The sequence below is a fragment of the Xenopus laevis genome, chromosome 7L, assembly GCF_017654675.1.
Source record: "Xenopus laevis strain J_2021 chromosome 7L, Xenopus_laevis_v10.1, whole genome shotgun sequence".
Classification (NCBI taxonomy): domain Eukaryota; kingdom Metazoa; phylum Chordata; class Amphibia; order Anura; family Pipidae; genus Xenopus; species Xenopus laevis.
The window spans coordinates 112,483,212-112,496,922 of NC_054383.1; the positions used below are offsets into that span (position 1 = coordinate 112,483,212).

Genomic DNA, 13,711 nt, shown 5'->3' on the forward strand with positions numbered 1-13,711 from the left:
CCAGTGCAGAAGACTGTTGGAGCAGCACTATTAACTGATTCGTTTTGGGGGAAAAAAAATATTTTCCCTTGACAGTATCCCTTGACATCGCTTCCCTGCATGAGTATTTAAGAAAATGAAAATGAGTCTTTCTCTCACTAGCATATCACATATTTAAATATACATATGAATGTATATACATTTGCGGATCTACTACAGTCTGAAAAGGAAAAGCAAACATTAGATTGGATTTTATGGGCTTAAACCATAAGCAAGCCAGTTGAAGTTACATTATTCCCTCTTTGATTTCCTCCACAAAAATATACTGGTAGACTGACGAGCTCCTAATTAAAAGAGCTGTGTTAGGGAAATTAGACTGAAAGATTAATTTGGCAGTAACCGATGTGAGTGGCTGAACATATAGTGTAAAGTCTAATAGTCTAATAGGCCAGCACTATATAAAGTATAATAGTAATAATGAAACATGGGCCATACTGACATTTTCATAAATTGGCATTTTGGACATTTACCTTGAATGGCAGCCTAAGAATCTGAAATTGCCACACAAATGTATCTTGTGTACATTCTCTGAGGAGGAGATAGCCCAAGCTATTCCGCTAAGGGTATTTACAGACGTTACATCAGACCTTTGTGACACCAATCTACGGCAAAGTTAGCAGTAATAATTTTTCCCCTTCATTTTGTTCACAAACGCCTCATTTGAGCAATAGTTTCTGCAGAGAGTACAGGCATCTGCAAAAAGAAATGTTCTAGTCTGAACTCATCTCCTTCCCCAGACACACTATAAAATAAAGGTTGGGGCTTTTTGGAAATGTTTGGTCAATATATGAGTTTTGGTCTCAAGATATTTTTTCTGAGCATCGACTGCACAAATCTGCACCCAACTCAATTCATGTTTCTTTATAGACACTGAAAATAGGCACAGTTTGTATACTGTCAATTAAATGGTCTAAAGCTAGAAACCATGTATTATTTTGGTAAGTACGTCAAACAAATAGATAAGCATATTGCCACATAAAATGGACAGAAAACCAGCTAAAGGTCAACTGATGAACATATTGGCCATGGAAACCCAAAACAAATCAAATTTAGATCATGTAGCAAGACTGTACAAGGCCCATACATGGAACATGCAATGAAAAAAATCAAGACTGCATTTTTTTCTACAGGCACACCTGTATGTTTCAACAGGTTAAAACCGTCCCACTTGCACTTAAATGGATGCAACTATTAGCAATGACGGTAATCACATTTCAATTTAATGATCAGTATCATATTGACCAATAGTGAACCTGATCACAACTGTCAACTCCAAATATCACTTTGGATGTCTTTGACCGAGCTGGCTCCATGTATGAATATATATATATATATATATATATATATATATATATATATATATATATATATATATATCCACTAAAACAGATCCGCACTCACAGGTCTTAAAAAATTATAAAAGTTTTTATTGTTATATATATATGCACATCAAAGGCTCGCACTCACAGGCCTTATTAACGAAAAAAAGGTGTACACCTATACACGTGTTGTGCCGTATTTCAGCTGCCTATATATATATATATATATATATATATATATATATATATATATATATATATATATCCACTAAAACAGATCCGCACTCACAGGTCTTAAAAAATTATAAAAGGTTTTATTGTTATATATATATATATTTAAATATATATATATATATATTTATATATTTATATATACACACACAATATATACACAAAAATGTAAAGCATCTGTTTGACTTAAAATAAAATAATCTTTAATGTAAGGTCACCAATTTACCTGGTGTTTATAATAAATGCAAGTTGCTGGGCCACACTGATTTCGTTTGAGTTAAATGCGCTCAGTGCAGTCTTTCCAGCTAAATTTTCTGGAAGTGACCCCAATTATTCACATGATCTGGTAACCTTTCTTCAAGGTGCCAAGAGTTTCGGACTGTAGCCCAGAGCTTTTGTCTAGAAAAGATTTGTGCCACAGAACTAAATGCTGACAAAAAAAAAAACATTCCACTATTTAAAGCCCTGTGAGTGTTCTCTATTTCTCTGTGTGTCAGCGTGAGTCCTAAGAGACTTCATCCAGGCTGCTGATCTGGATCATGAGTGCTACCGGTTTCTCTGTAAAATTACACGACCATTTAGTATTGGTTAAACAGTGTTAAATAGAACAAAAAAAAGTTTCCTCAAATGCATATATTTAGCAGTTCTGACTGCTGTTTAGTATGCTATCCTAATTCTTCTACTGGAAAACCTTTCCATCAATCTCAGCAGCTCACTGAATTAAATCTACATAAATCTAGTCCTAGACAGGTAACTAATACGCAGTTCACTTGCTCAGATTATGAGTCTATTTAGGGTTGCCACCTTTTCAGGAAAAAAAATACCGGCCTTCCTATATCCTTGCAGTTTTTTCCTATTAAAAACATTGACATCAAGCATCGTTTTTACTGGCCAGGCCGGTAAAATACCGGCCAGGTAGCGACCCTAGCGCTATTTGGCCATGTTAGTAAACTATAAAACAGCTGTGAAACGAGCAGCTCAACCACACACTGAGTGGCACTCACCCAATTTAGTCAAAATATTTGTTCCAAAAATCTTTACAACCATTAATCACCAGTTTAGCCTACATGACTTTCCCAGCCATCTCTGCACTTCTTACACCCAGTGCCACAACTATGAATGTTCACTTGATTTCTGTGGAATCTTTTAGGATGATCAATATGAACCAATAGCTTTGCTCCAAAACTGCTTATAATTTGACTTGACTTAATGGAAAAGGGCGTGTCTCTAGCATATCTACTAATAGATTGTAAGCATTCACAGTCAAGGACCAGTACACATCGCTATATAGGTCTTCTTAGCCTATATTGAAGCCATTTTTAAATCCAAGCACAGCCATTGCCAAAGAGCTGTGGCTCTGAATCAGCTGAGAAGTGTCAGGAGGTTAACAATTCCCACAAGCGACTAGTATTAGGACCTCGGTACAGGTAGACAAATTTGTGCTGTAAATAGTACTAATTAAAATTAAACTACCATAGGAGCTGCAATTTTACGGTTCTTTGTGTATATCTGCCTTGGTGCTTAAAAAAGGAGGGGGGACCTCTTATTTTCCATCAAGCTGCCAGCATTTATATGTAACTCACAGCTACAATTGCCACCTTTTCCCTTTTAAAAGCATTGGAATTGTGTATCATTTTTAACAGCCAGGCCACTAAAATGTTGGTCAGGTGGTAACTATTGCTACATACTCAACGTGGTGTATTTGCAGATAATGTTTATAGCATTTAAATTGCTCTGCATAACACAGTTGACAAATAAAAAGTATATATGTTTTTACACAAGACAGAAAGCGTACAACTCTATTATACTCTAATGCATCTGGAACTATAAGTGCATTCTCTGATGCAATGGGTGTTCATTAATTCATACAGTAGCTATCCAAATAAAATGTTTACTTGCACAGTGTTTACACATATGTAATACTCAAGTGGTACACAAGTGCATATTCTGCAGCCTGTGTTCTACTAACTAGCATAACAATGTATTCCAAGTGTAAATCTATTTTGCACATCATATCGCAACATGGAACACAGACTCTGACAGCTGATATAAACCAACTGGTATCTGCCCATACTCATGTCAACTTAGCTAATCCTTTCCCTTAACCCAAGACAATTTATGTACTATCTAATTTACGTTGCAGATGAATTATATAGTTAGTTAATGAAATGATCTTTCACATCAATTCCATGTCTAGAAATGGCATGCAATGCATCTAACATTTTCATTACAGCTGTGTGATATCTATGAAATAATGTAATATACCTATAATTTACTGATAATATGAAGTCCCTGAATACTGTTCTACTGGTTGTATGCAAATATTTATCAGATATTCAGCATAAGATTATACTCAGCAGGTGTACAATTACAGTTATCAGGCGACTCATTTACCTTTCTACAAACCAAAATGTATATAGTAAGAAACAACAAATCCCTCGATTTATGTTCACCGGGCATGCACCCTATTACCTATACAATATAAACATTTCCCGACTTAAAATATAGTACATGCCAAAAATGTTTTTCAATTATACTAAATTAAAATAACTTAATATATAATGAAAAATAAATATACAAAAATATATTACGAAGATTAGAACCTCAACTGCATACATCAAATTTATTTTACTGCTTTGTATAAATAATTTTGCATAAATTGCCATGCATGTAATATTGAGTTCATCAATGCATTACTCTGCCTTACATCCACAAGTAAAGTAAATTAAATCTACAGCTGTTAATTATATCTTATATCTTATGATATCTTATATCAACAAATGTACATTATATTTAAAGCAACTGGCAGCAAAATATACAACTTGTTCTGATGCTGAATAATGCTTAGCTATTTTGTTAGACTGTAGACAAACAGCCAAACTATAACACCTGTTTATATAAAAAATATTTTATATATATATATATATATATATATATATATATATATATATATATATAATCTTAACTATTATTAATAGTGAATGAATATAAATTTGCTAACAGTGACACGTTGACAGGTAAGAGAACCCGTATATCAGCTGAAACTGCTGGTCAATAACAGATCATTCAGCTAATTAGGCTAATCAATGAACACAGTCATGTAGGAAGTCAGCACCTATAAATACCTCCTTATTACCACCTATACAATAAGCACAGTATTATGTCTACTAAAAGAAGCAATTTCATTCTTAGATATTATTTATGGCATGGAAACAAATCTATCTATGTTACAACCAAGCCCTTTCCAGAGCTTAGGATGCCAAGCAGTTGTCCAATCCAATATAAACCTTCGTTTGAGCAGTCATAATGGCAATTATGTTATGTGTCATTATTTATCATGCACAGAGATGTGCTGGAAATGCAGGAGGGTTTGCCAGTATCCGAACTAAAAAAGCATACAATTTGGTATTGTCTTCCAATCTGGTTAATGACAGAATAAAGATGGGCAGCTCTTTGCGCTAGGCTCACAAACTTCAAAGGCCCTCCCCATTAGCACTGTGCCAATTATCTGCTGTCCCCTTTTCAATATGTTATGAAGCCATTTTCCCATCGGGACGGAACCTTACAAAGAGGGAGAACAAATGTTTTGTAGTAATTTGATTGTTTATTCTCCAGTTCAATCAGCTTGCTAAACTAATGCCCTTCAATCCCCATTTGTGATTCCTTAGAAGTTTTAGTTTTAGGCAGAATTACCTGTAAGATATTTTAGCAGCAGATTTCTGTTTCCAAAAGGTAATTACTGCCTGATAATATATATTTATTTGGCCTTTCCTTGTATCACAGTTATATGCTGAAGGCATAGCCTGCTTGATAACCCAACAGGTATTCACCGCCCCATCTGTTTTACTTGTTTCTATTCTTCAGAAAAAGTAATACATATTTTGGATGACATTTAAATGCATTTTTTCAGATTCACAAAATAATCCTACCATTCAGAAAGACTGTAAGCAAACAATAGCTATTACCATTATTTTTTTTAAATTATATATTAGTGTACAATATAATATCAAACATAATTTTTTTTTTAAAAAAACACAGTAAAAACCCCAACATTTAGAACTTTTGACAGATAATATTTGAGGATACAGAAAGCATGTTGATAATCTTCATCTTAAAAGCTAAGAATTTAGACATGAATGTAGCTAGAAAACGGCTTCCCAAAAGCTTGTCAGAGGGATTATACTCTGAGATGGTTTTGCTTTGGGTGATACAAGGTACATTTGTTATAATTAGTTTGGAGCACTGTTCATTCTGCCAATGCATAGCCAAGCAGATACAGGGACAATGCGACCCGCTCCGTTATCGGACAGGTGAGCATGCAATCACTGTCCAAGGAAATAAAACCTAAAAGGCCAACTAACTATATTGCAGCTAATGAAAACCATACAGCAATGAGCTTGAGTTGAATTTATAAATTAAGATTTTTTTATCGTAATATCTATCCCTGCTCGGCAATCGGCTGGACAGTGCACGAACTGACCGCCATTTTTGCCTTGAAAATGTTTACATTCTTTAAACGCGACAAAAAAAATAAAAAAAATAGAGTTGGATTAGGTGACTTTAAAGCTATATCTGACCCTGCGGCAACACACAACATTTTGTATTCATCTGAATTCCAGAGAGAAACCCCAGGATGGGAAGGCCCAATCTAGCAACCATCAGCAATATCAGATTTAATTGGGCAATTAAAAAAACATCAGCAGGCATCTCCACATATCCACGTGGACGCAAATTCACTGCTTACTGCACACGGGAACAGTCAACGTTTAAAAAAAAATAAATGGAAGGAACCAGAGGTCAATCCAAAAACAACAAAGATTAAAATTGCAAATAGGCCAATTAATAAACAGCAAATAGACTGATAGGTGAAAGGGAAGACAGACCATAGATAGATAAATTCATAGATAGATAGATAGATAGATAGATAGATAGATAGATAGATAGATTACAGATAGATAAGTGTCTGATTATTCACATGTATTGGTTAATGTATAAAAGTGTGTGTTATTAATGTGTGTGCATTAAATATATGCTTCTATTCACTTAAAGAGGGTATAAACACACATTGCTTATCACTGAGGCCTAAATAATAAAGAAAGTGACAAATCTGTGATGTTGGCAGATTTAGCCTAAAAACAACGCAAAGCTGGAAACATTCACAAAGACGCATGCAAAGATCTAAACAGAGCACACAACATATTGTCAAACTCGTGCACAATTAAAATCCCTCCTGTCAGCTATTGACATATGTGTCCGCCAGGGCTTAGGCAATAGGAAAAAGAAAGCAGATCTGGTTATATATCGCTGTTTATCTGGGCATCGATGTGACCGGTTAAAAATACAGTTGTAATTAAACGGTGCGCGTATTGAAGGGAGGACAAATTAAAGCTAATATACGAGTACAAACAATGGAAGAAAAAAAAAACATAGCTCCACTTATCAAATAATGTATCAAAGCCTAATCCAATGCCCCTTGCAGATAACATAGCAAGAATATTTCACTTTCTTCTTCAACCAATAACAGATTTATCAGGAAAGCAAACCATTTCTTCCTACACAATTATTTATCAGGGAGACATTCTAGATCATCGTTAATAAAGTAGAAACATTATTAATTTTTTTTTCCAGCCTTTTGTAATGCTGACCTTAATATTGGATTTGATACACTTCAAATTTTTTACTCTTATTCTTAAATTCAACTTTGGCGACAAAGTTGGTTCCTTGGGAGTGTTCCCATGTACACCTGAGCACACTCAAACTGTCACATAATAATAATCATAATAATCGTAATAATAAAAATAATAATCATAATATTTCTCCCTGAGACACTGGAACATAAATGTCATGCAAAAGAGTGTTTTTTTTGTGCCTAGGCTAAGGGAGCCTTGCTCTATTTTCTGGGGGCACACAACTACTGACTGTCATACAGACTTTAGGGCTACACCATATTTCCAGGGCAATTCATTGCACATTGGTGGTATTTAAGGTAAATGTGTCCCTAACTGTCATTTAGCACGAGGCTGGTTAAACTACTGCCCGTCACAACATACTAACCGAGTGTTTTCTCCTCCTATGTCTCTGGCAATTAAGCTAATATGGCTTAATTATTCCAAAAGGCTCGGACTCCCCCACAAGTATAGGGGGAGACGCTTTTCAGCTGATTCCATTTCTCGTTTTTAGGGGGGTCAGCTGGTGGCTGCTCATGAAAGCAAAGGCGCTAGAAGGGGTAGGAGCCCAAGTGCTTTTTGGGATACCCCCCTAAAAATGTTTCTCCTAATTTCCAGGCATCCCAGTATCTGTGAATCGGAGCTCTCTGTTCTCCCTCTCCCTCTCTCTTTTTTTTTCCCTGTCTATCGACCAGAAGAGCTGAATCCGCTGCCTCTGACAGCCAGAGATCAATACAAACATGAATAAAAGGCAGCAGCGGGGTTTGGCAGCGAGGCACACTCTGCCTGCCTCTCCTGCTCGCTACTAGCACTGCACCGCGCCGATGGAGCTTCTTACCGTCAGCACCTGCCACAGACAGAGGCGACTTAAAGGGCCATGCGTGTTCAGAGCCGGCTCGCTGAAACAGAAAGGGGACGGAGAGCGGAACAAACATAGCAGCGTGCAGCAGGCAGCTTTCATAACCCGATGAATTAGGCCAGGGTGCGCTGTGCGATGCAGGAGTGAGGGAGGGTGTGTGTGAGTGTGTGTGAGTGAAGGGGGGGAATGATGAAGAAGGAAGATTCAGGCTAAAAAAAAAATCCCTGTTGGTGTGTGTGTGTGTGTGTGTGTGTGTGTGTATGTGTCTGTGTGTAGTGCAGGAAGAAGTGAGTGTGTCGCCTGATGCACCAGCACACACTGTGGTTTGTGAGGGAATAGTATCAATAGGATGAGTGTGAGGAGTGTGTGAGGGAATAGTTTGTGTGTGAGGGGGGAATAGTATGAGTGTGAGGTAATAGTATGAGTTTTTTAGGGGGAATAGTCTAAGGGCTGTGTAAGGGGTAATTGTATGAGTGTGAGGATTGTGTGAGGAAATAGTTTGTGTGTGAGGGGGGAATAGTATGTGTGTTAGGTAATAGTATGAGTGTGTGAGGGAATAGTATTAGGGCTGTATAAGGGGTAATTGAATGAGTGTGAGGGAATAGTAAGAGTGTGAGGAGTATGTGGGGGGAATAGTAAGAGTGTGAGGAGTATGTGGGGGGAATAGTAAGAGTGTGAGGAGTATGCGGGGGTAATAGTAAGAGTGTGAGGAGTATGTGGGGGGAATAGTAAGAGTGTGAGGAGTATGTGGGGGGAATAGTAAGAGTGTGAGGAGTATGTGGGGGGAATAGTAAGAGTGTGAGGAGTATGTGGGGGTAATACTAGGAGTGTGAGGGGTGAGGATTACAGGCAGAGCATGGTCCCTGGAAGAGATGCTCTGCAGGATACAGATGTCTTCTCCACCTCTCGGATATTCATTCACCGGCTAAAGTCTTTTTTGTGAGCTTTTTCTTTCTCTCCTCCTCTCTCTGGAGCCGGTTAATTTTACAATATGGCCCCCACAGCTTCCAGGGGCCCCCCTGCACAGCAACACACACTGCTTGTGAGTCCCGGCTATTCCATCTTACACTTCACAATATCTCCTCCTCTCTCCCCCTTTTCTCCCTCCCTTCTTCCTTGTCTGATGACAGCTGTATAAGCGACCCCTTCGTCCCTCACAGACCTCCCCCCTGATGCCCAGCTTCTCCCTCCCCTTCTGGCCACCTCTCACTCCCCCTTATTCCCTCCTCCACCCTGTCCACTGTTCACCCCCCCCCCTTCCCTGAGGTCCATTCCATACACACAAAAGGAATTATTTCCCTTGGAATAATGGAGATTTCCAGGAGGGAGCAGGGACAGAGCACAGGCTAAATGAAGGGACTCCTCCCCTACCTCTGGACACCCCTTCAGTGCCAATGAAACTTTACTCTGAGTTGAAGAACCCCTAGTCTGGCATTGAAGGGGTTAGCCTAATCCCTCCTACAAACAACCACAAACATGGTGTAAGGTGGCAGGTGACACTCATGGGGGTCTTACACCACCCTGCTGTCTCTCACCTTGTATCCTGCTGTACCAAACTGTAGTGAGGTCTCACACAGCCATACATTGTACCCTGTGTCTCACAACGTGTCATGTTGTCACACACCCACCCCTGCTGTCAGACAATGACCCGTACCGCTTTATACCTTGTCAACCCAATTGGTCTTTTGCTCACTTACTTTTCTTATTGTTGACTAGTTGCTCTACTGTCTGATGACCAATAAAAACTCAGTCTAACCCTCGTGTAGATACACCATCTACTTCTCTTAACTTGCCTCTGCCCAACATGTTTCCCAGAGCTCAGCTTCCATCCCTTCCCCATCCTTTATTGGATCTATCTGTGCACCTTCTTCTCTCTTTCCGCTCATTAAGAAACCTGCTGCCTTTTGCTGGGAGAAAGGCCTTCAATGACAAACTTAGACAAAAGTAGAAGTTAAAGTGATGCATACAATCCTGTATAAAAGCTAGTCGGAACTAAATATGTTTAACCTGTCAGGCTAATTCTTTCCTTCTGTACCTGCATTCATACTTATTTAGCCTTTTTTTCTGATGTTCACTCTATTCAATTCATATCAACCGAGGAGCCCTAAATATCCCTTCTTTGCTAACTTTGGCCTCCATTATATTACCCACTTGCACCCATTGTCCAATTTCTATTACTTCACTTCTCCTGGAATTAATTTCCTCATCTTATTTTGCGAAGAAAATGTAGCTACATCTGCCTCCTGCTTAGGCCATCTCCCAGAAAAATGGCCTGCTTGCAAGCCTATACTTCTATACATTCCTTATTCCTTTCAATCTTATATATTTCCCTCTTACCTCTATGCTTCCCTACAGTACCTTGACTAGCTCACTTCTCCAAATTATCTTTATCTTTAGCTATTAAACCAGAGCCTTCATATCATTTTCTCTCATTTCACTCTATTCCTTTTCATTTGTTCCCTACCATTTTACCAAGCTTTCATTATCACTTTTTTGCTATTTCCGTTCATCTTTTTTGGAAAACTGTTGGTGCCCTATTCTTCTCCTCCCTGCTTCTTTCACACTCTCTCGGTATTGCTGTCACTCTCTCATTCCACTTACCCCCATACAATTCCATTAATAGCCCCCTTTTTTCCTTCCGTCTCCCTGATTAGCTCTCCCTTGCTTGCCTCGTTCCCTTGCTCCGCTCCTCAGCGTGCAGGGACGGGAGTTAATTCATTACAAACTACATTTGAGTTGCTAAAAAGAAAATCAATTCTTTCATCGAGCGGCTGGTACAAAGTGATTGAGGGGGCGCGGGCGAGAAAGGTGGACTGGCATGGAAAGAGTTAAAGGGACCTCAGCACATCTGACATTCTGTGTCACAAAATGATGGAAGCTGCATCGATCGATATTGCATCCCCTCCCCCAGACACGGCTCTCTGCCTCTCTTTTACCCTGTGTTTCCCTCCATCCCTGGTTCTCTCACTTTAAGTTTACCTGTCTTTCCTTACACCATTATTTCAAACAGATATATATATACATACATATGTTCATCGTTTCATTTTCATCTCTTTCCAAACTTCTTTCGTTCTCTGCCAATTGTTCTAGTTTTCTCACAGATCACATATAGTGACAGCTTTTTGTGCATGTGTCTTTTATGTATTGCTCTTTAATATCTTGACTTTCTATCCTTCTCCTTCTTTTTCCCCAGCTCTGTTTTGTAAGCATTTTGCTTCCTATCTACCTGTAACTCACACATCTGCTCGCTTCCTTCCTCTCTTCCCACCTGTCTTCCATTCTCTGCCTTTGTGTAGTCATTTGTTTTGCTACTTCACTGTCCTGCTGCTATGTCAGTACCTCTCTGTCCAATCTAGTGTTTTTCTCTTACTCCCTGTAAACCTATTTTTCAGTTTTTCCATTATTTTACTTATTATATACCATACATACTGTTATTTGCTTGATTTTCACCCCCTTTCTTTCCTCTCTGACTTCTATCTCTGTTCTTTCCTCTGCTCATTTTCTGCCTTTTTTCCTGGAATTCTCTCCTTTGAAATTCACCTCCTGCTTTTAGCACAACCCAATTTTCACAATCCGAGAACACAGTGCGTTTTAAACTTAAAAGGCTGGACAGCAAAACACTGTGTTGATGAGAAAGGACTATTACCCCCTCCACAGCTGAAAGGACAAGCCTTCTAAAAATGGCCATATAAAGATAGATGATAGATGATAGATAGATAGATAGATAGATAGATAGATAGATAGATAGATATTGAGGTGAATGATTAATCATCCTCTGTAAAGTGCTGTGGAATATGTCAGACCTATAATACTCATAATAATAATAAATACTAATGACACTTTAGGTATAACCATATACGTTCTCACAAAAGTTCCAATGAAAGAATATGGCAGTTGGATAATACCTAAAAATGAAAGATTTAGAAATAACATTATTTTTCAATAATAAAAGCAATGTGTTTTTTTTTATGTAACCAGAATACAAAGATATAAAGGTGAAGCTGCATTTTTTACCAAAAAAGGAATCAGAAATATACAAATGGGAATACACATATATAACCAAAAGTGTAAGGCTACAAACCAAAGGAATATGCATAATTTATATTTTATATAAGATTATTTGGAAGCTAAAATGACAGCTGAGCTTACACAAAAGAAATAGGAACGCTCTGTATATAAAGAAATATTAGTTTAGCATCAATGAAAATATAATCTAAAGAGAATTTTTGTATTAACACTTTTAGAACTGCAGAAAAGGGTGAAAAGGGCTGAGGAACCTTTCCAAAAAGCAGCACAGAAGGTGCCAAAACTGGTGGTTTACAGAAAAGGTTTACTAAATTGGAATAAGCAAGACAGTAAATTTAAATAAGGGAATGATACAGAACAAGAGAGCCAAAAAGATATTGGAAACAATAGGGGGAAAGGTGAAAAGCCACTGAACAAATGACAATGGCAAGTGTGAAAAATAAAAAACAAAGTAGGGGTTGCAGAAAAAAGACAAAATCTAAAAAGAGGTTGGGGAGTCTCAAAAAAGATCAAAATTGTGCCAGTGAATGCGGCCGATTGCACCTGCATTCTCACACTAAGCTGTGATGCCAGGTACCAAGTAAAGTAAAGGTCCCCCCGCATATATAGGGTCTTCAGCGTATTTATAAAACAGCAGGGCTGGGGGAGGGGGTTGACCTCAGTGTCAAAAGATTTTAATAACATGGACACTTCTATCTGGTCTCCCCTTCCAACCTAGCCGTGAAATGGTGCCGCACAATATGTGTGTTAAATTGTATACTTATCTGTATATTTGATGTTTATGTCAAAACATTTTCTCCACATAGGTGAATATATATATATATAGATATAGATATATATATATATTACACAAATAGAGAAATTATACAGATCCGCAATTAAAATCCTGAACAACACTAATACATACAGTATACACCCCAATATACATGCTATGTTAAGATCCTACAGCACTCTTGTCTGTTATCTATCTGTCTGGCATGTGAACTCCTCTGTTATCTGTCCTTATATTATGCAAAGTAAAAACTTACAAATATAAAAAATAAAAATGGACAAATCTGCAGGATGTTTCCTATACTAAATTAGCATTTTCTTGTACACAAATATGCGCTGCATGCATTTTGAGTTAATATATTTGCATACATTTATATACTGATATTTCCCTACATATATATATATATATATGTGTGTGTGTGTTTATATATTAATGGGTCTTATATATATATATATATATACCCACATATACATCCCTGTTCTTGTGTTTATATATTAATGGGTATATATATATATATATATATATATATATATATATATATATATATGTGTTTATATATTAATGGGTATATATATATATATATGTGTGCGTGTTTATATATTAATGGGTATATATATATATTTATATACCCATATATATATATCTAAGACCTTAAAAACTATATTGACCACCGATGGTTCTTTTTTTTTTACAATATTGCACAAGGTTGGACGGATGCATTGGGATTTAAATATAAATTAAAGTCTCATTTACATACAAATAAAAAATAAATTTGAAAGAAAAAAAGGGGGGGCAAAAT

General features: G+C 37.3%; 1 protein-coding gene across 3 annotated transcripts in view; it reads right to left on the bottom strand.

The window, feature by feature from the left end:
• The window catches only part of LOC108696700 (POU domain, class 2, transcription factor 2), a 75,283-nt gene extending 65,429 nt beyond the window's left edge, over window positions 1-9,854 (bottom strand). Inside the window, exon 1 of one of the 3 annotated variants that reach the window (XM_041569536.1) lies at window positions 8,094-9,854. In XM_041569536.1, coding sequence (XP_041425470.1) covers window positions 8,094-8,190 — 97 coding nt within the window. In that variant the 5' untranslated portion in view covers window positions 8,191-9,854. The remainder of the gene's footprint in view (window positions 1-8,093) is intronic. The other 2 variants (XM_018226290.2, XM_018226292.2) reach the window with 2 other exon arrangements.
• Between the last annotated feature and the right edge of the window lie 3,857 nt (window positions 9,855-13,711).